Source organism: Tamandua tetradactyla, chromosome 16 (assembly GCF_023851605.1).
Source record: "Tamandua tetradactyla isolate mTamTet1 chromosome 16, mTamTet1.pri, whole genome shotgun sequence".
In the NCBI taxonomy this organism is placed as follows: Eukaryota; Metazoa; Chordata; class Mammalia; order Pilosa; family Myrmecophagidae; genus Tamandua; species Tamandua tetradactyla.
Window position 1 is genome coordinate 61,873,142 of NC_135342.1, and position 22,127 is coordinate 61,895,268.

Below are 22,127 nucleotides of genomic sequence, written 5' to 3' on the forward strand. Positions count from 1 at the left end.
TAAAGTTGTGAATTGTAATAATTATAAAGAAGAAGTGTATAAATCGCAAAAATGCAATACTCAAGAGGAAAATTCCTGGAAAAATGGGGGATTAGAGCGTGCTAGGACTCAGTTCTTCTACCAAAACAACTATTAGACAGAAACTATCTGAAACAACTATTTTGAAACTCTGCAGAAAATCACCATAGAGCAAGAGCAGGAGGAAAAGGCTGATAATCTATGGTAAAGAACAATAAATTGCTTTCTTCGGGCTGCGGCTACTGGTGTCCATCCTCCACTCTTGTGGCAGGCCGCCTTGGGGTCCAGTCCCTGGTTAGTGGCTGGTGGCAGAAGAGAACATAAATATCCTCTTCCTAAAGAACAAGGGTGGCAGGGCCAATCACTGATCAAGGCTTTTGATTAGTGAATTTGGATGCTTACTCCTGGCTCTGAGGGCAGCTATTGTTTAACCCACCCTGGAGAAAGGCAATGATAGCCATCATTTCAACCCTTCCTGTACAGAGTAGTAGAGACTGGAGATTTAAAGACACAGTACTTCCTCAGGAATACTCATTCATTGCTGATGGCAGTGTAAGATTGTGCAGCTGCTCTGGAAGACAGTTTGGCAGTTCCTCAGAAAGCTAAACATAGAACTACTATATGATCTGGAAATCCCACTATTTGGTATATACCCAAAAGAATTCAAAGCGGGGACTCCAACAGATATTTGCACATTAATATTCATAGTGGCATTATTCACAGTTGTAAAAACATGAAGGCAACCCAGTGTCTATCAAAGGATGAATGGATAAATAAAATGTGGTATATGCATACAATGAAATATTATTCAGCCGTAAAAAGGAATGAAGTCCTGATACATGTGACAATATGGATTAACTTGAAGATATCATGTTGAGTGAAATAAGCCAGACAACAAAAGGAGAAAAATTGTATGATTTCCCTGATTTGAAACAATTGCAATAAGCAAACTCATAGAGTCAGAATCTAAACTGTAGGTTATCAGGGATGTTGAGGGGATAGGCAATGGGAAGTTAAGGCTTCAAATGTACAGCGTTCCTGTTTGGAATGATGGAAATGTTTTTGTAATGGATGGATGGTAATGGTAGCATAGCACTGTGAATGCGACTAATAGCATTGAAATATATACCTGAATATGATTAAAAGGGGAAATGTTAGATTGTATATAATATGATAATAAAATAAAAATTTTAAGAAAATCCATGTAACTATACTACACAAACTGTGAGCCCTAAGTTAAATGATGGATTTTTTTGATGGAGTTTAATTAATAGTATAATTATAAAAATGTGCTATCATCATTTGTAACAAATGTTCCACAGCAATGCACGGTATTGGTGGGGTGGCATAGGGGACTCCTGTATTTTATGCATGTTTGTTTTGTAAATCTACAGTTTCTCTAAGAAAGAAAATTTAAAAACAAACCTGACAAATACAGGTAAAGGAACAAACCCTGTAATCATCACTCACAGCAGGAAATAGACCATGATCAGCATCTCAGAAGCATCCCATGTGCACACTACTTTCTCTAAGAATGTTGTACCTCTAGGACCCCTTTCTCCCTATCAAAGTGATATTTTTGCTGTGTTTTCTTCCAGGAATGGGGCCGGGTTGGACTTGGTTCATAGTTGGGTGGCATGTATGTTTGTGTTTTCTCGTAGAGGTGCTCAGCACAGTGGACTTTATCGCCCCTGATGACCGAGTAGTCTTTCGCACTTGTGAGAGAGAACAGGGCAAGGTCGTCTTCCAGATGGTAAGAGATTCCAATGTTGAGTGCCCTCCTTTGTACACCTATCCCCCAGGTTTTCCTATGACTGGGCCATATTGCACACTGGCATCTTCCTAAGGACTCTGCTTTGAATGTTTTTCAAAGACCTGCTGTTGAGTGACTGGAGGTAGTTTATGGGAATCAAGCTATAGCAGTTTACTACATGCCTCCAGTCTCAAATTTAATTTACCTAATTATAGGAATGTATTTATCTGTTTCTTTTTTAAATCCCTAGCATTGGTTATTTGTAGCATGGTCTTTGTTTCTGTGCAGTTGGTTTATGTTTCCTGTAAACAGGAATTAGGTTTCCCTACGAGAAGTGAGGATTTATGTTAGAGTTGTGATGACTTTATCTCCTTCTTCTCTCTATCTTTGCCTGACCTTCTGCTTGGGCATTTCTTGGTGTTTTTCAAAGTAGCTCCCGAATGATGTTCAAGTTTAAAAAAATTTGGTAACAATGGGTAGACATGAGGTGAAGCAAATATAGCAAAATGTTAATCATATTAACTTATTTGCAGACATTTCAAATTATTGTTGTTTGTCCTTATATTATTCTGATACCCGTATTACAATTTATGTGGATTCCCTAGAATTATAAATAAGAAAGTAAATGGGAAAAAAATGTTAATCATAGAATCTAGGTGGTAGGTATTTGAATGTTCATTATAAAATTCTTTCAACTTTTCTGTATTGTAAATTCATTATAAAATGATGGAAGAACGTTATATAAGTAATCATAGCACTTGTAACAGTTTTTAGCCCATCAGGGTCCACTTTTTCCCTCTGGTAGTACACTAGTACAGTGGGCTGCCATTTAAGAGAATGCCAGCTGACTCCGTTTGCTGACCTGTGTATGTATGTGTGTGCATGGCTTACATATATGTATGTTTGTCTGTACATGTGTACCTATGTCAGGGTGGTGGTTGATGCAGCCTCTTATGTTCCTAGGGGACTTCAGACGCAGAGCGAGCCCTTGCTGTGGCCAGGCTTGTGTAAGTTCTTCCCTCTTTGGGACTGCCTTTGCCTCTCCTGTGTGCTGTGAGGCCTTAATGTCACTAGTAACTTTGGAGGTGACTCACCCTTCTGCTTTCCAGCTCATCATCTTCTCTCTTTGGTTAAGAGTGTCTGGCTCTTTTTTCTGTGTCATCTGAGGGCTAAGATGGGACTCATGTGTACTGGAACCTTACTATGGGGGCCTGTGTTTTTGGTGTTTAATCGTGAGGCTCCCTTTTCAAGGACTCTCATAACTATGGAGTCCTGAGGTTTGAAATCTCATGCAGTGTAGTTTAGAGTTATTGCTTCCTAAATTAAGGCAAGGTAGTATACGTGGCTAAGGAGACGGGTTTTAGAGTTAGAGCTGGGTTTGAAATCTAGCTTTGCTACTTGCTGACTATGTGACTTCGGGCAAGTTACCTAACATTGCTGAGAGCTTAGTTTCTTCATCTATAAGATGAGACCAATAATACTACCTATCTTTGGCATTGTGGAAAGACTAAGTGAGTAAATGCATGTAAATGTCTCTTTGCAGTGTGAGGCACATAGTTAGTGCTTACAAAGTGTTAGCTGTTGTTGTCAATTACAGTAAGGGGAGAGAGAACTCAGACAGTAATTGCTGCTGACCACAGCTGATCACAGCTGTGTACCTATCACAGGCTGAGGGGAGGTAGCTTTATACATCAGAATTGTCAGAGTAGGCCAACTTTCTAGCCCCCAGTATAGAGATGGTAACTTTAATCAGAAGCAATGCCCTGGAAAAGGACTCTCATGCTCATATCACTTTTCCCCATTGACAAATGGGTTTTACCACCTCCGTCAGACTAAAACTCTGGTGCCAAGTTCACTACTCCTGTCTCTTGGTATTTAAGTTATCTCATACAACTCCGAAATTGCAAAGTACTTTAATAGATGAAAGCACATTATCTTTTTCCTCTTGCTTGCTGCTCGGTTGAGGCAGTTGCATATTTTAGGGAGAGGGTTTTTTTTTTTTTTTTCCAGTTTTCCAGCTCCTGTCCTTGAGGGTTAGTGTGTCTCATAAGGCCACAGACACGATGAGAGGCTCGTGAGCATAGACTCAAGCCTTTGACTCTACCTTCTTCCCTCAAGTTGAATATTTATTACCTTTCCTTCTTCATATTTTTCCAGTGAAAATGATGTAGCAGGTATTGATGTCAACATGGGCTGTCCAAAGGAGTATTCCACCAAGGTAAACTGATTACTTCATATTCCTAATAGATTATAGATTTAAGGAGGCTAGCAACATGACAACTAAGTACAGTAACTGACTCTGGACTGCATCCTGTCCTAGATGGTGAAGATGCTCTAAACGGCATTATTAGATCAACTGGCAAAATTGAAATAAAGACCATAGTAGATTAGTTAAAAGTACTGTATCAATGTAAATTTATGAAGTTGATAAATCTGTGATTATGTAAGAGAATATTCCAATTCTTAGAGAAAATACACACTGAAATATTTAAAGGGCTATGATATATGTAACTGAGCCTGAAAAATTATATATAAATATAAAATACTCATGTGTACACACAAAGAGAGAAAGAATGAGTCTACTCATGCGCAATTAGAAAAATGATGTATAAATATTAAAGAAAAAACTGTGAATAAGGCTTGATTTTTTCATGAATAAAACTAGGACATATATTAAAAAGAAAAAAAGAGGATGCACTACATATATCTGCATTGTCATATCAGAAGAGATCAGACCAGAGGGCTATGGTAGACCAAAGAACAGAGAGGAAAGGCTGCCCTTAAACTCAGGATATTATAAGGAGATGTGGTCCTCAGTGAGGAGATTTGGGACCCTGTGAGCAGAGGGGATGGCACAAACAGGGGCCTGGAGGCTACCTGTGGTTGAGACAAAGAACTGTGAGTAGCTAGATTTGACCAGAGAGTTGGGGAGTGGGAGATGTAGAGGAAGCAAACGAACATAGGGTGGAAAACCTTGATTGGGACCAGATCAGCTGAACTGGACTTCAGGTATCTGGCCTTTTTTGGCAGAGGAGGGATGTGATTGGAACTGTGCTTTAGAAACACTAATCTGGTAGCCATGTGTTGGGTGTATCAGAGTGGGAAGAAGCTGGAGGTCAGGAGGCAGATACAGGAGATGAGTCCAAGGGAGAGACCAGGGGTGGGAAGATGAGAACCAAACTAGAGCAGGACTTGATAGGATGTGGCTGGCAATGAGTGGATTGGGTGTGGGGTGATGGGTATAGATTGTAGGGAGAGGGGGGAAAGACTGGCTGTCCAGGAGGCTAGTCTTCAAACATGATTGAGACTGATAAAGGATGAACATGTTTGGAGTAGTTTGGGGTCCTCTGAATGTGAGGCACCGTGTGAGGTCCCTGGGATCCTTGTTGCAGGGTGAGCAGTCAGGGTCCATGGGATAGATAAAGCAGATGTCCACCTGGCCCATTGCCCAGAGTCAGCCACTCGAGACTTGTGAGTTACCCGGCCTGGGACCTTTGCTTTGGACCATGAGGCTGTGGACTGACTGACCACCTGAAGGAAAAGACCCTTTCAGTGCTTGAAAATCAGAGGACAGACAGCTGACTCAAGGAACTATGAAGGTTTTAAATTGCCTATGAGGAGTTGAAAATTTAGGGCTCTATTTTGCTCTCTTCTAAATTACTCTTTTATATTCCTGAGTTACATAAGGAGTAGAATTGAAATTAGTTAGGATGATCTTCCTGATAGATTGTGGAGTAAAAGCAAGGAGCAGAATTATATATGGTGTACCATACTTTATATAAGTGGAGCAGGGAATGGATATTTACATATATTTACTTTTTTAATTCATAGAATATATTTTGAAAGATATATAAGAAACTAGTAACAGTGGTTTCCTTAGGGGAAGGAAACTAAGTGGGCAGGGTGACAGAGGTGGGAGGAGAGATAATTTTTCTTTTGGTTCTGCATAGGTCATAATTTTCTACTGCTAGGTGATAATTAACAACTGGCACAGCACTGGCACCCATCATTCAGAATAGATGCCAACTATTATGGTGCACCAGTACATACCAGCTGAATATCCACTGTTTTCATGGTTCAGAAATTGTAGCGGTATAAGAAGTGTAGATTAAAAAGTCTCCCATTTCTCAGGGAGGAACCTCTTAAATTTTTATCTCTCTTAACATATTATCTATTCAAAAAAGCAATACATTAAATAGAGAGAGAGAGGGAAGCAAAGAGGGAGGAGGGAAGGGAAAAAGAAAGGCCAGGAAAAGAAGAAGGGGGGCTACAGTGACTCAGCAGGCAGAGTTCTTGCCTGCGATTCCGGACACCCAAGTTCGATTCCTGGTGCCTGTCCATGAAAAAAAAAAAAAAAGAAGGAAGGAAGAAAATGCTGATTAACAAATCCACTGTCATGGAAGGGGCAGTGAGACTGAATTTTAGATCCTGTAATTCCAAAAGGAGGGACTGGATCATGAAGTGAGTGGCCAGGGTTTCCTTAAGGCCGCCAAGGTTTGTACTTGTGGCCAAGAGAGTCCAGTGCCCATGGCTTCTCTGCTCTACTTTTTCTCCTATAAAATTCATGCTCAGCCTGGCCAAGTCTGGATGGTTTGTTGTTCTCTCAGATTCTAATCTGTCATCCTTAAACATGAAATTAAGTTGTAAGATCCAAACTTAAACCTTCTGAGTATTCATTGTATGTAGTTTCTATGCTTTTTCTCTTCTTTACCTTACTCTTAATTGATTCAGATAAGGTCTTAAAAATAATTTTTAGGAGATTTCCCTTCTGGTTATCAAAATAATTCATGCCATTATCCAAAACTTGGAAAGTATAGAAAAAATACAGGAAAATTACCAATAATCCCACCATCAAAAGGCAACCATTCTTGAATGTAGAATGTAGAATGATACAGCCACTGGAAGTTTGGCAGTTCCTCAAAAAGTTTAATGTAAAATTACCATATAACCCAGCAATCCCATTTCTAGGTATTTATCCAAAAGAATTGAAAGCAGGGACTTGGACAGTTATTTGTGCACCAATGTTCATGGCAGCATTAGTCACAATAGCCAAAAGATGGAAGCAACCTAAATGTCCATCAGCAGATGAATGAATAAACAAAATGTAGTATGTTCATGTAATAGAGTATTATTCAGCCATAAAAAGAATGACGTTCTGATGCATACTAAAACATGGATGAACCATGAAGTCATCATGTTGAGTGAAATATGTTTGACACAAAAGGACATAAGTAGTATGATTTCACTTATATGAAATAGCTAAAATATGTAAATTGATAGAGATAGAAAGTAGATTATAGGTTACCAGGGGCAATGGGGAGCTAATGCTTAATGGGTGCAGAATTTCTATTTGGGGTGAAAATTTTGGTAGTAGATAGTGGTGATGGTAGCACAATGTTATGGATATAATTAATGCAACTGAATTGTATGATTCAAGTGGTTAAAATGGGAAATTTTATATATGTTACCACAGGGAGAAAAAAAAAGACAACCACTGTTAATGTTGAGATTTGACATTGGTCTGGGTCCTCAGGACTGGGGCATACTGGACAAGGTCTACAGGCTGCACGTCTCCAAGTGACTTTGCTGGGTGGTGGTGGTGGTACCAGCACGTGTTGAGTAGTATAGGAAGAAGGTGCATGTGATCTCATTTCAAAGGGAGAGTGAGTGATTCCTTGTTTTTCAGGGCTTGGGAAATGCTGGAGTTCAGTTTTTTAAAACACTGAGACTATGGGGTGAGCAGATCTGAAAAATGATTTTTATGCTGCCCATTTCTAGATAGATCTGTGGGTTCTGCCGAAGGTGGTAAGAGTGATAACTTTTAGTATTCATCAAACTCTGATCCCTGATATTGTGGGCTCCTACGCTACTGCCTTCCTACTTGCTTAGGAGCAGTGCTGGTGCTAGCAGAACTTGGTCCCTCTGAGGTGAGTGCTGGTGTAGGTTTCTACACCATGTTGCTACACCACGGAGTGGGGCCATCCTCCTCCCATTGTATGAAGACCCTTGTGCTTTTCCTTAGGGAGGAATGGGAGCTGCTCTGCTGTCAGACCCTGACAAGATCGAGAAGGTAAGTCTTGCATTGGCAAAAAGAAAGGCTATGAAATAGAGGCACTTGGAATGTCTCCTTCCTGCTACTCACTTTTTAAAAAAAATTTTATTAATAAAAGCAATCAACATAAACATGAACTTCTTTTCTAAGTTTTTAAATTAATTTTTAGATTTTTAAAAATATAACAAGAAACATAAATTCTTAACATATGATCATTCCGTTCTACATATATAATCAGTAATTCACAATATCATCACATAGTTGTATGTTCATCATCACGATCATTTCTTAGAACATTTGCATCAATTCAGAAAAAGAAATAAAATGAAAACAGAAAAAAAATTATACATACCATACCTCTTACCCCTCCCTTTCATTGATCACTGGCATTTCAAACTGAATTTATTTTAACGTTTGTTCCCCCTATTATTTATTTTTAGTCCATATGTTCTACTCTGTCTGTTGACAAGGTAGATAAAAGGAGCATCAGACACAAGGTTTTCACAGTCACACACTCACATTGTGAAAGCTATATCATTATACAATCATCTTCAAGAAACATGGCTTCTGGAACATAGCTCTACATTTTCAGGCAGTTCCCTCCAGCCTCTCCATTACATCTTCACTAACAAGGTGATATCTATTTAATGCATAAGAATAACCTCCAGGATAACCTCTCCACTCTGTAATCTCTCAGCCACTGACACTTTATTTTGTCTCATTTCGCTCTTCCCCCTTTTGGTCGAGAAGGTTATTTCAATTCCTTGATGCTGAGTCTAAGTTCATTCTAGGGGTTTTCTCAATCACTTGGTGCTGAGTCTCACCTCCTTCTAGGATTTCTGTCCCACGTTGCCAGGAAGGTCCACACCCCTGGGAGTCATGTCCCACGTAGACAGGGGGAGGGCAGTGAGTTTGCTTGTTGTGTTGGCTGGAGAGAGAGGCCACATCTGAGCAACAAAAGAAGTTCTCTTGGGGGTGACTATTAGGCCTAATTTTAAGTAGGCTTGACCTATCCTTTGTGGGGTTAAGTTTCATATGAACAAACCCCAAGATTGGGGGCTCAGCCTATAGCTTTCGTTGTCTGCACTGCTGTGAGGATATCAAGAATTCAACTTGGGGAAGTTGAATTTTCCCCTTCTCACCATTCCCTGAAGGGGACTTTGCATATATTTTTTATTCACTGTTCAAATCACTCTGGGATTTATCGGGGCATCACTCTGGACAAACCAACAAAATCTCATACCCTACTTAAGGTTCCATGTATTTATGGTGTTCAATTAAGCTGTCTACATAAATTGTATATGAAATACACTAGTCAAAATATAAATTTTGTACCAAATAAACATTTTTGCTTTAGTCTCACACGTAAGTTAAAATTTTAAAATGTTGATTACTATCAATTTTCAACACTCTGCAGGAATGACATTTCTATGTTCTTCCTCATGCAAAAACAATTTTTAAAATTTGTACATTTAGTCACTATCATTATACACAAACATGAACATTCTTAATGTATGAACATTCCATACTTGGTGGGCAATCAGTGACTCATAGTATCATCACAGAGTTGTATGTTCATCACCATGATCATTTCTCAGAATGCTTACATCACTCCAGAAAAAGAAATTAAAAAAAAGAAAAAACTCATACATACCATACCCTTTATCCTTCCCTCTCATTGACCACTAATATTTTCCTTTATACCCAATTTATTTTAATATTTGTTCCCCTATTATTTATTTATTTTTAATCCATACTTTTTATTCATCTGTCCATACCATAGATAAAAGGAGCATTATAACAAGGTTTTCTCAATCACACAGTCACTTTATAAAAGCTATAACATTATACAGTCATCTTCAAGAAAGATGGCTATTGGAACACAGCTCTACAGTTTCAGGTTCTTCCCTCTAACCTCCTTAATACACCTTAAACTAAAAAGGGGTTATCTATATAATGAGTAAGCATAACCTCCAGGATAACCTCTTGACTCTCTTTGAAATCTCTCAGCCATGGACACTTTATTTTGTCTCATTTCTCTATTCCCCCTTTCAGTTGAGAAGGTTTTCCCAATCCCTTGATGCTGAGTCCCAGCTTATTCTAGGATTTCTGTTCCACATTGCCAGGGAGGTTTACACCCCTGGAATTCATGTCCCACGTAGAGTGAGGAAGGGCAGTGAGTTTGCTTGCCATGTTGGCTGAGAGATAGCCCACGTCTGAGCAACAAAAGAAGTTCTCTGGGGGTGACTGTTAGGCCCAATTTTAAGTAGGCTTAGCCTATCCTTTGCAAGGATGAGTTTCATATGAACAAACTCCAAGATATAGGGATCGGCCTATTTACTTTTTGTCCTCACTGCTAGCAAGAGTATCAGGCTTTCTCCAAATGGGGAATTTGAATTTTCCCTCTTTCTCACCATTCTCCCAAGGGGACTTTGCAGATTTTTTTTATTATAAAAAAATTAAAAAAAAATTTTTTTAATTCACTGTTCAAATCAGTCTGGGATTTATCGGGGCATCACCTTGGACAAATCTATAAAATCTCATGCCCTACTCAGGATTCCATGTGCTTATTGCTACCCATATATATGTATTTTTTGTTTTGTTTTGTTTTGTTTTAAAATCAGGCATTTATAAACAAGGAAGGAATCATTAATTACATAAAAATAGTTTTCGGATAGCAGAGTAAGTCATGTGTCATTAGCACCTGCTACCCCAGATTTACTGAATCAGTTCCTCCCACCTGAGGCTTGGACATTTTAAAAACCTTCGCAGCCAGGTTTGGGAACCCCTGAGTCAGCCTCTAGTAGTCTTGGAGTTCCTTACAAGTCCAGGGCTAGGGACATGTCAGCTGAGAGCTGAGGGATTGTCAGAGGATAGAACAGGGAGCTGAGGACTCCTTTAGAGACTCCTCTGTATTGCTCCTATCCCTTCTAGGATGATCGTGAGTACAGAAATCTGTGCATTGAGGAGAGGTTCAGTGCTGTGTGTGTATGTGTGTGTCGTCTTTGTGTGTGTGTGTGGTGGGGGAAGTGGGGAGTGGTTAGTCTCTCCCAGGGGATTTGATGGGAGCAGCAATGGGTCCCTTGCATACTGATGCAGTCTGTTCTTAGCCCTTTGAGAGCAGGCCAGGCAAGGTTAGATGAGGCCTGCTGAAGTTAGCCTCCCTCTGTTCCCTTTCCCTTGGTGATTCGGCAGGCGAGGCTAATGAGGCCCTAGGGATAGGTTGGCATGCATCACCTAGTTTTGTGAGCTGCCGGAATACAAGGAGGTGACATTTTTTGCCATAACATATGCACCTTTTGCTTTGTTCTCCCAGTGTACCAGCTCTCTCCATGTTGCTTCTCTAGCTCTTTTGTTTTTCTTTTCATTCTCTAATCCTCTTTCAGGTCTGGGCTTTATCATAATGCTTCCTGCAGGTCAGGGCAACTTTGAACTAAGGCACAACCAATAAGAGCAGTCATCGTTTGTGCATCCCAGCCCTGTATATTCCTCCAGTCCAGCTGTCTTTTGATTATGGGAAGATCAATGTGTTTCTTCTCATTTTTCCCACATGCAGCCACAGATAATGTACCTGCACTGTGTGCCGTTATCATTTGTAGGGCTGTTTGCTTTTCAAAGTATATTTCAGTATTTATTCCATTTGTTCCATGACCCCCTTGGAATAGAGAGGGCAGGCATTTGCTATCCCCACTTGATCAAGAGTAATAAAACTAAAGCATAGAAAGATAAAAATTATTTGCTTAAAATTATGTAGCAAATGAGCGGCAGGTAGAACCTGGTCTAAGAACCACAATCTTATGACTTTTAACCCCACATCTGTCCCCCCTTTGGATGGCATCTCAGGTTAAAGGTACCTGTGTATAGTTTATGTGTCTGGCCACAGGTCTCTTATCACCTGGACTTGGACACCTCTGGTCAGACACCTCTGTGTAGGATGGAAGGTATGTGGACAACCATGGATGCCAAAGTCATTGCCATACTTAGGGGAGGGGCCACAGCAGAGGTACTTTGGTTCACAACATGTACACAAAATTTTCATTGTCCTCAGGTCTTCTGGACTCTTAGACCCATGTTGTTGGCTCTGTCCTCTCCATACCCCTCTAGAGGAGGCACAGAGACACAGCCCATCTTAGAGGCTCACTTCATTCAAGTGGTTCTCTCGTGGTATAATTGGATGGGCCAGGCTGGGCTAGTAGGTGGAGTTTGCCTCATGGAGAAGAGGGTGATGCTTCCTCCAGATCTTGGAATAGTGGGCTGGATTAGATTCAGTCTCAGGCTGTGCTGACAGGCTTTGTTTGTCCTTCTAGGCTTGGTATTTTAGATCATGGTTTCATCTGTAAGGGTATCTCAAGACCACCTGCAGAAAAATTTTCAAAATAAGGATGCTATCTGTTGAGGATCCTGTATACCCTTGGGGTGGACAGGGGTAGAGAGAAGTTATCAGTCTTGAAAAGCCTTCCAGATAACTAGTGTATCTTCACTGGGTTAAGAACCTCAGTTTTAGACTCTAACCTAGTAATTCTCTCTCACCCCTGGTCAAGATTCCCCATGCCATTCCTGGCTTCCCAGGACATCTCCTTTGTCCACACTGCACTTGGATCATGGCACACAACAGAAGAGCCAGGACTTGAATTCAGGTCTCATTGATTTCTAAACCTGTGCTCTCTCTCATCTTCCTACCTCCCTCTCCCCACCAAACAGGGGAGCTAAACATTCTGCTTTTCCTGAGTTCAGCTGCTGGATCTGATGATGTATAGATGTGCATTACTCTGCTCAGGTATGGGCTTGTCACATGTTCTTTCACCACAGAGGCATATGGTATGATTTGGAACTGGAAGAATTGGGCTGTTCAGAAAAGTTTCTTGTAGAACCTGTCAAGAAAACAGACTCTAGCTGTCCTTTCTCCTCAGTGTGACCCTCTGCAAGTTGCTAGGGTTTTCAGTTACCTAATTTCCTTCCTGGTCCTGAACGTGTACATGACATGAGTAGAAACACTGAAGAAAGCTTAGTGTTACTTGAATAAAATACACCAAAAGGAAGTTCTGCAGAGCAGAGAATTAGATCAGACAAGCTGATGTTGCTTAAATAACAGAACATTCTAAGTCAGCACTTGCAAGGGAATCTCCCATTGATAGTGCTATCAGTTGGAACGATAGGCCTAGAGTGAGAATTTTTACTATGTGTTTTGATGGACCTGGCTGCCTTCCCCTACCCCTTAAAGATCTCCTGGGGATTGCTCCTCACTGCCAACCCAGTTAGTTGTGCCTGAGCTAATAAATCCTGTCTTGCCCATGACTTGTCCACTTCCTGTCAGCCCAGCCTTTTGGTTTGATATCTCTGAAGTGGACTGAATAGTCCTGCCAAGCCTCAGCCTGTACCTGAGAGAAAGGCTTCCTTCACTTTCTTTTGCTACCTGGCTCTCTGCTGCCTCTACTGCCTAGAATCAAGAATGGCAGCAGGTGCTTGAATGTCCCTTCTGCTCTGCTCACCAGGTACACAGTTCTTGGAAAGGAGCTTTTAGGATCACCTTCCTTCCAGATTGTCTGGCCTGAAAGATTTTTTTCTTTTAATTAACTTTCTTTATTGTATAGTATAACATATATACAAAGCAAAGAAATAAAAAAGCAATAGTTTTCAAAGCACTCTTCAAAAAGTGGTTACAGGACAGATCCCAGAGTTTGTCATGGGCTACCGTAAGATCAGTTCATATTTTTCCTTCTAGCTGCTCCAGAATATAGGAGGCTAGAGGGCTTAAATACTTTTTTATCATCATAATCGACTTTTATTCCTTCTTTTTTTTGTGAAAAAATAACATATATACAAAAAAGCTATAAATTTCAAAGCACAGCACCACAATTAGTTGTAGAACATATTTCAGACTTTGACATGGGTTACAGTTTCACAATTTTAGGTTTTTACTTCTAGATGCTCTAAAATACTGGAGACTTTTTAAAAAAACATAGCAATTTAATAATTTAGCATTCATATTTATTTGTTAAGTCCTATCTTCTGTGTATAATTCTACCATCATCTTTGATTTTTCCATACCTTTCTTTGGGGTTGTTTGGGCTATGGTGATTCTAAATTTTTGATACTGGAAGGGTCTGTCACTAATGTGGGGTAGGGAGTTGGAACTGTCTGATGTTCTAGAGAGAATGGGCTAGGTTTCAGGAGTTATCTGGACCAAGGACCCATCTGGAGGTTGTAGGTTTCTGGAAAGTTACTTTAGTGCCTGGAACCCTTGTGGAATCTTTTGTATTGCCCTAGGTGTTCTTTAGGATTGACTGGAATTGTCCTGGTTGGGGGTTGGCAGGTTAGGATAGGTAGCAAGGTCTCCCTGAAATATGCGTAAGAGCCACCTCCAGAGTAGCGTCTCGATTCTATCTAAACTCTCACTGCCACTGACACTTTATTAATTACACTTCTTTTCCCCCTTTTGGTCAGGATGTAATTGTTGATCCCACGGTGCCAGGACTGGATTCATCCCTGGGAGTCATCTCCCATGTCGCCAGGGAGACTTTCACTCCTGGATGTCATATCCCATGTAGGACGGAGGGCAATGATTTCACTTGCAGAGTTGCACTTAGAAAGACTGATGGCCTGAAAGATTTTTGATAAGGGAAGAAGATAGAAAGGCCGCAGGCATACAGTTCCCTTTATCCCTCATCTGCACCTTTCTTCATCTCTTATTCTCCTGGGTTCTGTTCTTGTTACCCTCCTGGCACTTTCCTATATGATTTCTGGATTTTCTTTGAAGTTCTTTTGCAATTACTATGCAAATAAGCACTTCTTAATATGTTGACTATGTTGTCTTTTTCTTTGCCCATTTCTGACTCCTCCAAAGAGAGGAGTGCATGAGGAAAGGACCCAGGACCCATAAGGCCTTCTTGCTCACTCCTTTGCTGGGTAGATCCTGGAACAGCACTCAGGGAGCATTGCCTTTAACCAGAAAGGAAGCTGTCAGCCTGGTGTTCTCACAAGGGCTAGGCTTCAGGATCATCTTAAGGGGGTGTGGTGAGGAGAGCCTTTTGAAAACACATTCCTAAGCCCCCGTAGAGACTGATATAGGCAATGTAAGGTAGAACCCAAGATTCTATTTCTTAAGCTGTATGGGTGATTTTGATGCTTGGCAAAGGATTACTATCCTTTTATGCAGGCATTCATGCAGATCCACATATTCATTCATTCATTTAAGTATATGTGCACCACTGTGTGCCAAGCAGGGGGTTGCTGGTGCTGGTATTCTAGCACAGAACAAAGGCAGATTTCTTGCATCATGGAGCTTACATGTATATGTATGCAGTACACCCCCCCACATGTCCATATCACTGAGGTGTACAGATCTGTATCAGAGTTCATTTGTATGAGCAGTTGTGGTTTTTTGTTCCAGAAGATGCAGATGCCCTTGTGTTCTCTCTGCAGATCCTCAGTACCCTTGTTAAAGGGACACACAGACCTGTGACCTGCAAGATTCGCCTCTTGTCATCGGTAAGGATGATGTGTTATATTTGAAAGTCCATTCTCTCTGGTGATGTTGGATTTGTAGGTGTTATGATTCTGGAGGAGCTGAATTAGTTTTGGGGCAGGGAACGGAGTTGAGAGCACTGTAGGAGTTAGCAGCTTCTATAACCATCCTGCATGGTCCTGTTTCTCAGCTGGAGGAAACCCTGAGCCTGGTGAAACGGATTGAGAGTACTGGCATTGCTGCTATCGCAGTTCATGGGAGGTGAGTGGTTGCCTTGCTGGGAGAGGATGGTCCTCAGCCATCCTAGTGACCTTTACCAGATCTGAGGGGAAGAACACACTTCCCTTTCACATCTTCAGTCTACCTCTGCCTGCCTCTTTGATAGCCTTTGAGACTTGAGGGAAGTCAAACTCTCTATGGGCTTACATTCTTCATGCCTCATCCATTGAGCACCTGCTGGGTGGTGGGTAGTACACTGAGCTTTAGAGACTCAGAGAGACCACGAGGAAAGAGAGATGCTTCTCCCCTCAGGATTTATAAATGGTAGTGACCGAGTGATGTGCTCAAAATCGTTATCATGCAGAGCCCGAAAATGGTGAAATTAGAATTCTGACCCTGAAATCTCCTTTTTTTCCCCCACTATGAGCAGTGGCTTCTCCCTCAAATGACCCCAGGCAGACTGCTGTTCTTTTGAAGGCACAGCCTGTTTTGTCTGCCCTTGTCAGACTGCCAGCTGTCACAACTAGCATTTAAAGAGTCCTTATTATTTATAGCTAATGTGCTCTCTGCTGAGTGCTGAGGTATTGCTTAAGGCTGAAGGCTGAAGGCTACCCTCAGTTTCCCAGTCAAATTTGCTCCCTGCATCTGGGGATGTCCTTTCAGATGGCTGTTTGTGTCTATTACAATATTTTCAAAAAGGAGAGCCCAGAATCCGAATATATAAAACAGAGAAAAGCAGAGCTACTTGTGTTGAAGCCAGGAGGGAGAGGTAAGGGACCACACACACATACACATATGTGCTTCCTTCCTAAGGCAGCAGGCTTTGGACTCAGACTGCCTGGATCGAAATCCTAGCTCTGCAGCATGTTTAGTGGTGTGTCCACAGGCAAATCACTTAACCTCTCTGAGATACATGTTTCTCATCTGGAGGTTAAGATGATAATTTCTGCCTTATAAGGTTGTTATGAGGATTTTATGAAATTGTGACTATAAAGCCTCAGTGCCTGGCATATTGTATTCCCTTGGTAAAAGAAACCATAATTTTTGCTAATATTTAAAAACACTAGGAAGATAGATTTGAGTAAGTCTGAGGAAGGATGTTCTGGCCATCAAAGCTGTTGAGGATGGGCTAAAACTGCCTTCTAAGGGTGTGGGAGGAAGGGCAGACTGGGCTGAGAGGCCCCATGGTCCAGCAGAGTGGACACTTCTAGATAAGACCTGGGCTCTCTCCTGCTTGTCCCTGAGTACAACTCAGGACAGGGCCCACCTTTACATCCTTAAAAATCATTCTTTCATTATCAAAAACTTGCAGCTGGCCTTGGACGGAGAGACCCTTGGGAGTGTGGTCTTGCCTCCCCTGTGGTTCATCGTAACAGCTGTGGTCTAAGGGCTTATCCCATGCCAGGTGCCCTTCCCTTGGATCAGCTGTGTTACTTGGTCCTAGCATTGGCAGCTGTGTGGGAGTGGCCAGTCTGAGCAGCAGCAGCTGTTCCCAGTCGCTTGGGGAGGGCAGGACCGGGACAGCAGGAGCAGCATTCTCATGGCACTATCCCTCATCTCTGGCAAAGGTGAGGGGAAGCCAGAGAAAGGTAGTGTGACTTTGGGAGCCAGGCCACCCTCATGGGTCCCCTGCAGCTATGCCTCACCTGCAGGCCTCTGAGAGCTGGATTTGCCATCTCTACATGAACTTATGCTGCTCCTGCCCCTCACTACAGAGTTCTTCCCCAGAGGAGTGGGAGAGCCATCCCCTGCAGCTCAGACCTCTGTCCTCGATTTCCACATGGCTCCTTGGCCTTCCTAACGTCCAGTAGGGTTTGGCCAGGGTAACCCTGTGTGAGCTGTGACATGGCCTTTGGCAGTCAGCTCTGAGCCCTATTCTTTAATTTATTTCCAAGGACGCGGGAGGAGCGACCTCAGCATCCTGTCAACTGTGAGACCATCAAAGCCATAGCTGAAGCCCTCTCCATTCCTGTCATAGCCAAGTGAGCCTCTTCTTTTCATCATTTACTTTTTTATGCTTCACCTCATGCAAAAGAGATTCAAGAAGGCTTACAGAAAATAAAATGAGAGAGCATAAAGCAATGGCCTTAAGGGTAAAGGAAAAACGGTGCGATGTAAAATGTAACTGGTAATGAAGCTGAAAAGTGCCTGTCATGTAAGTCAATCTCTTTGGCCTCTGGTGAATGGCAGATATAGGTGTGCAGTAGGCAGGGAACCAGGGCTTTCTGATGGGTGGTTTTGGATATGAGTGTTCAGGGCCAGGGAGAACCAGAAGTGGCCCCTGAAGCATGCCCAGAGCAAGATGATATAATACCCAGTGTTAGATGTGCTAGGTATAGGGAGCCACATAAGGGACATGAGGAATACAAGGCCAGAATACATATAGCTATTGCTCAGGTCAGAATGCATGTCACAGTCAAAAGCCCAGACATGTTCTGGCACCTACAGGACCAGGAACCTAGATTGGCAGGTATGAGGTACTGATGACCAGCCCAAAGGCTTAGTAGAGAGACAACTTCCACCTGCTACTGGAAAGCTGGCCTGAGTAGGCCAGACAGGAGAATACTTCAGCCCTGCACCTTTGTACAGCATTTCTGGAAGGGTGGGAACAGGGAAACACCAAAGCCCCAGCCGCAGCTCCCCCACTTCACCACCCCCCCACCCCTATGTGGCTGTTTCTTCACCTGGCTCTTGATAGAGGCAGCAAGGTATGGAGGGGAAATTCCTACCAAACTAGGCTTCCTTCTTTCCTCTTGAAATCACAATGTGTCTGTCTCTGTCCACGGTTTTAAGCCAGTACTTAGTGGGCATGTAGGTTGCAACCTAGCCTGGGGGTTTTCCTGTGGTCCCAAAATTCAGTTAGACTCCATGTCTTCAGATGTGGGCTGGTTTTAGTCACTGTTTAGGATGAGGGGGGAGAAAATAAAATTTCTGGAATACCTATTATGTGCCAGGCACAGTTTGGCTTATTTTGCATATATTATCTCACTTATTGCTCCTAATGTCATAGTGGAGTATGGATTATAATCCCCACTTTATCAGAACTTGGAGAGCTGAAGAGACTTGCCTAAAGCCACATAGTGAGTGGCAGATCTGGGAATTGCCTTTTTCTGAAAATACTGGTACCATGATGGAGATACCTCTAACCCCCTTGTTGGTTTTCAGCGGAGGATCTCACGAGCACATCCAAGAGTATTTGGACATAGAGGACTTTCGACAAGCCACAGCAGCGTCGTCAGTGATGGTGGCCCGAGCTGCCATGTGGAACCCATCTGTCTTCCTCAAGGAAGGTCTACGGCCCTTGGAGGAGGTCATGCAGAAGTATATCAGATATGTATGTTTCAGTATTTTTTTTAAAACAAACGTTTGTCACTGCCTGCCATATTCCTGTCCAAAGCACTTTTTGTGAGCCTCCAGCCACCAGTAGCCTTTGTTGTTCTTCTCTTTTTCTTTTAATTCTTGTACGTGTAGCACTGGGGTCTCCCCAGCTGCAATGTAAAGAGAGGATACTGGGTCACATGACCCTACCATCACCTCCTACTAAAGCTTCCAGAGGTGTGGCAGTTATAGCAAGGACCTTCTGGATCTAGGATACTGTTGAGAGCTCCAGCATATGATTTCTTTCTCTCTCTTACTCTTGCACACCCTGTACACATATATGTGTGCCTGCACTTTAACAATGGTGTCTGTGTCACTTGAAGACACCCAACCAATGGTTGGTGCAGGAGCAGCTACAGTCAGGAGGAGGCATTGTAGCTGCTCATGTTGAGAATTTTGGTAGTGATTTCTCACCTGGCCAGCAGTCAAAATCACTTTCCAGAATGCTTTAATCTTTGACCCTCACCTCAGGGAATGGTTTTCTCTGAAACAGTTTCTTCTCATTGGGAGGTTGATGGTGGTGCCAGGGCCATTTCTATATAAAAGAATTTCTTTTTTGTCTTTGAGTTTATTTATTTATTTCTATTTTTATTTTAACATTTGTTCCCCCATTATTTATTTATTTTTAATCCATATTTTTTACTCATCTGTCCATACAGTAGATAAAAGGAGTATCAGACACAAGGTTTTCACAATCACAGTCACACTGTGAAAGCTGTATCATTATACAATCATTTTCAAGAAACACGGCTATTGGAACACAGCTCTACATTTCAGGCACTTCCCTCTAGCCTCTCTAATACATGTTAAACTAAAAAGGGAATATCTATATAATGCGTAAGAATAACCTCCAGGATAACCTCTTGCCTCTCTTTGAAATATCTCAGCCACGGACACTTTCTTTTGTCTCATTTCTTTCTTCCCCGTTTTGGTCTAGAAGTTTTACTCAATCCCTTGATGCTGAATCCCAGCTCATTCTAGGATTTCTGTCCCACATTGCCAGGAAGGTTTACACCCCTGGGAGTCATGTCCCACGCAGAGAGGGGGAGGGCAGTGAGTTTGTGTGCCGTGTTGGCTGAGAGATAGGCCACATCTGAGCAACAAAAGAGGTTCTCTGGGGGTGACTCTTAGGCCTAATTTTAAGTAGGTTTAGCCTATCCTTTGCAGGGATAAGTTTCATATGAACAAACCCCAAGATATAGGGATCAGACTGTTGACTTTGTTGTCCTCACTGCTTGCAAGAATATCAGGAATTCTCCAAATGGGAAATTTGAATTTTCCCTCTTTCTCACCATTCCCCGAAGGGGACTTTGCAAATACTTCTCTATATAAAAGAACTGTTTGACAAGGTCCACTTGTCCTGTCTCTTTGACACAATCCTGGAACTCTGTGATCAGCCACGCAAGAGGCTGTGTTGTCATAGAGAAAGGCTTGATCCTGAGTTCTAAGCTGACTCTACCAGGGGCCAGGGACACATCCTCTGGAGGTAGATGTGTGGGGATGGGGGTTGGTGCAGCTTAGTCCCACAGAAGGGGATACTTTCAAGTTCTGGAACTTTTCATTCCTGTCTAGTGGCAGAGGCAGTGAGTGTTCCTTGAATTCTTCAGTGAATGGACCCTGAGCAGAGGTTGTAGCCCTTGCCCAGAGCAGACTTACACCCCCCTTCTTCAGTCCTGGGCCTTAACATCTGCCTGGAAGGGTCAAAGGGCTTCTCAGATCCTCAGACTGCCTGTGCCTGGGCAGTTGTGGCTGCCATGCCACATGTGAGCGTTCCATATCTGTGCAGACTGGAGATGGAAGGAGGCCATGAGGCTTGTGTCCAGACCTGGGTAGTCTCTGTCCTGGAGCCTCCCTTGCTTAAGGCTGCAGCCCATATGCTTCCCTTATCTTTTTGGTTCTGGGTGTCCTATTGTACAGATGGATGATCACCAGGCTCTCCAAATGGCTTGGGTCAGCCATAGGCAAGGAAATAGTCACTTGTCTCAGCCCAGTGAGCAGTCTAGCTCTTCAATAGTGCTAAGCTTGTTCAACAGGTGAAAGATTATGTTATCATTCCTGCCCAGCCCATTTCTTGGCTGCTCCTCAAGAGGCTGTGTTGTCATAGAGAAAGGGAGCAGCTTTCAAGCTTAGGCAAGGCTGCTTTTGGTCTAGCCAGATGCCTTCTGTCCTAAACAAGCTGAATCAAGGCTTTGCCGCTGGTTGCGGCTTACTCATTTATTCCCCCTTCATCCTGAGCCCATGGCACCTTCCCAGGCATTGAAGACATAGGCCCCGGTAGAGATAGTAGAATAGTAGGGATGGAGGGAAGGAGGGAGATCTGGGGGTCTGGGGCAGCCTTTACCCACTGCTGTGGGACAGAGATATGTGTTAGCTTTCCTTCTCCCCTTTCCCGCCTCAGCCAGGTGGCCTTCCAGTGGGCATCCCTGGAGAGTAATCTTGCCTCTCTGAGGCTTTGTTTCCCAGTCTGTGGAATAGTGAGAACAGCTCCGTTTCATACTTTTATAGACATATGAAGTGACAAGTGACGTATACAAACATGCTTGGCAAATGATGCTGTGCTTTATCAATGTAGGAGGAATTTGGAGAGAGGCTGTATAAGATGTGGGAAGGGAAGGTACCTCACTATTTATAAGGGGTAGGAAAATCTCACCCCTCTTCTGGGAATGAACTTGCCACAATCAGAGGTTTGGCTTGTTCTCTCACTGTCTTTAGTCCTCGACCCCAAAAGATGCCCAACGTAGGTCCTCTGTGGTAGCCCCTGGTGGCTGAGGCAGGGAGAGGGCTCCCTGCACTTCTAGACCTCGGTTGGGCTTTCCAGTAGAGCATGCTCCTGACTCTGGGCCTTAGCTGTGTCCCTCAAGCTTTGTACTACTACTTGGAGGAGCAGCTGGCTAGGATGGAGGTAGCTCTTCTTACTGGGTCATGCTGCCTTGGCTGCAAAGCACACACCTCTTATGTCCCCTTGGAGCCTGTCTCCCTGCCATCAGAGCATAGCTCATGCCAGTTCTTCTCTTAGACTGTACAGTATGACAACCACTATACCAACACCAAGTACTGCTTATGCCAGATGCTACGAGAACAACTGGAGTCGCCCCAGGGAAGGTTGCTCCATGCTGCCCAGTCTTCTCAGGAAATTTGGTGAGAGGATTAATGTGCTAGCCATCTTTCTTTGTAGATGTTGCCCAGGCTTGATCCTGAGTTTTAAGCTGACTCTACCAGGGGCCAGGGACACATCCTCTGGA

The 22,127-nt window shown here is 42.7% G+C and overlaps 1 protein-coding gene across 4 annotated transcripts in view; it reads left to right on the forward strand.

The window, feature by feature from the left end:
- The window catches only part of DUS2 (dihydrouridine synthase 2), a 50,686-nt gene that overhangs the window by 24,340 nt on the left and 4,219 nt on the right, over window positions 1-22,127 (forward strand). For all 4 annotated transcript variants that reach the window (XM_077132819.1, XM_077132821.1, XM_077132820.1 and 1 more), the window contains 9 exons: window positions 1,680-1,771; window positions 2,735-2,778; window positions 3,929-3,989; window positions 7,794-7,841; window positions 15,246-15,311; window positions 15,479-15,549; window positions 17,403-17,489; window positions 18,673-18,841; window positions 21,902-22,023. In XM_077132819.1, the coding sequence (XP_076988934.1) occupies window positions 1,680-1,771; window positions 2,735-2,778; window positions 3,929-3,989; window positions 7,794-7,841; window positions 15,246-15,311; window positions 15,479-15,549; window positions 17,403-17,489; window positions 18,673-18,841; window positions 21,902-22,023 (760 nt within the window). The remainder of the gene's footprint in view (window positions 1-1,679; window positions 1,772-2,734; window positions 2,779-3,928; window positions 3,990-7,793; window positions 7,842-15,245; window positions 15,312-15,478; window positions 15,550-17,402; window positions 17,490-18,672; window positions 18,842-21,901; window positions 22,024-22,127) is intronic.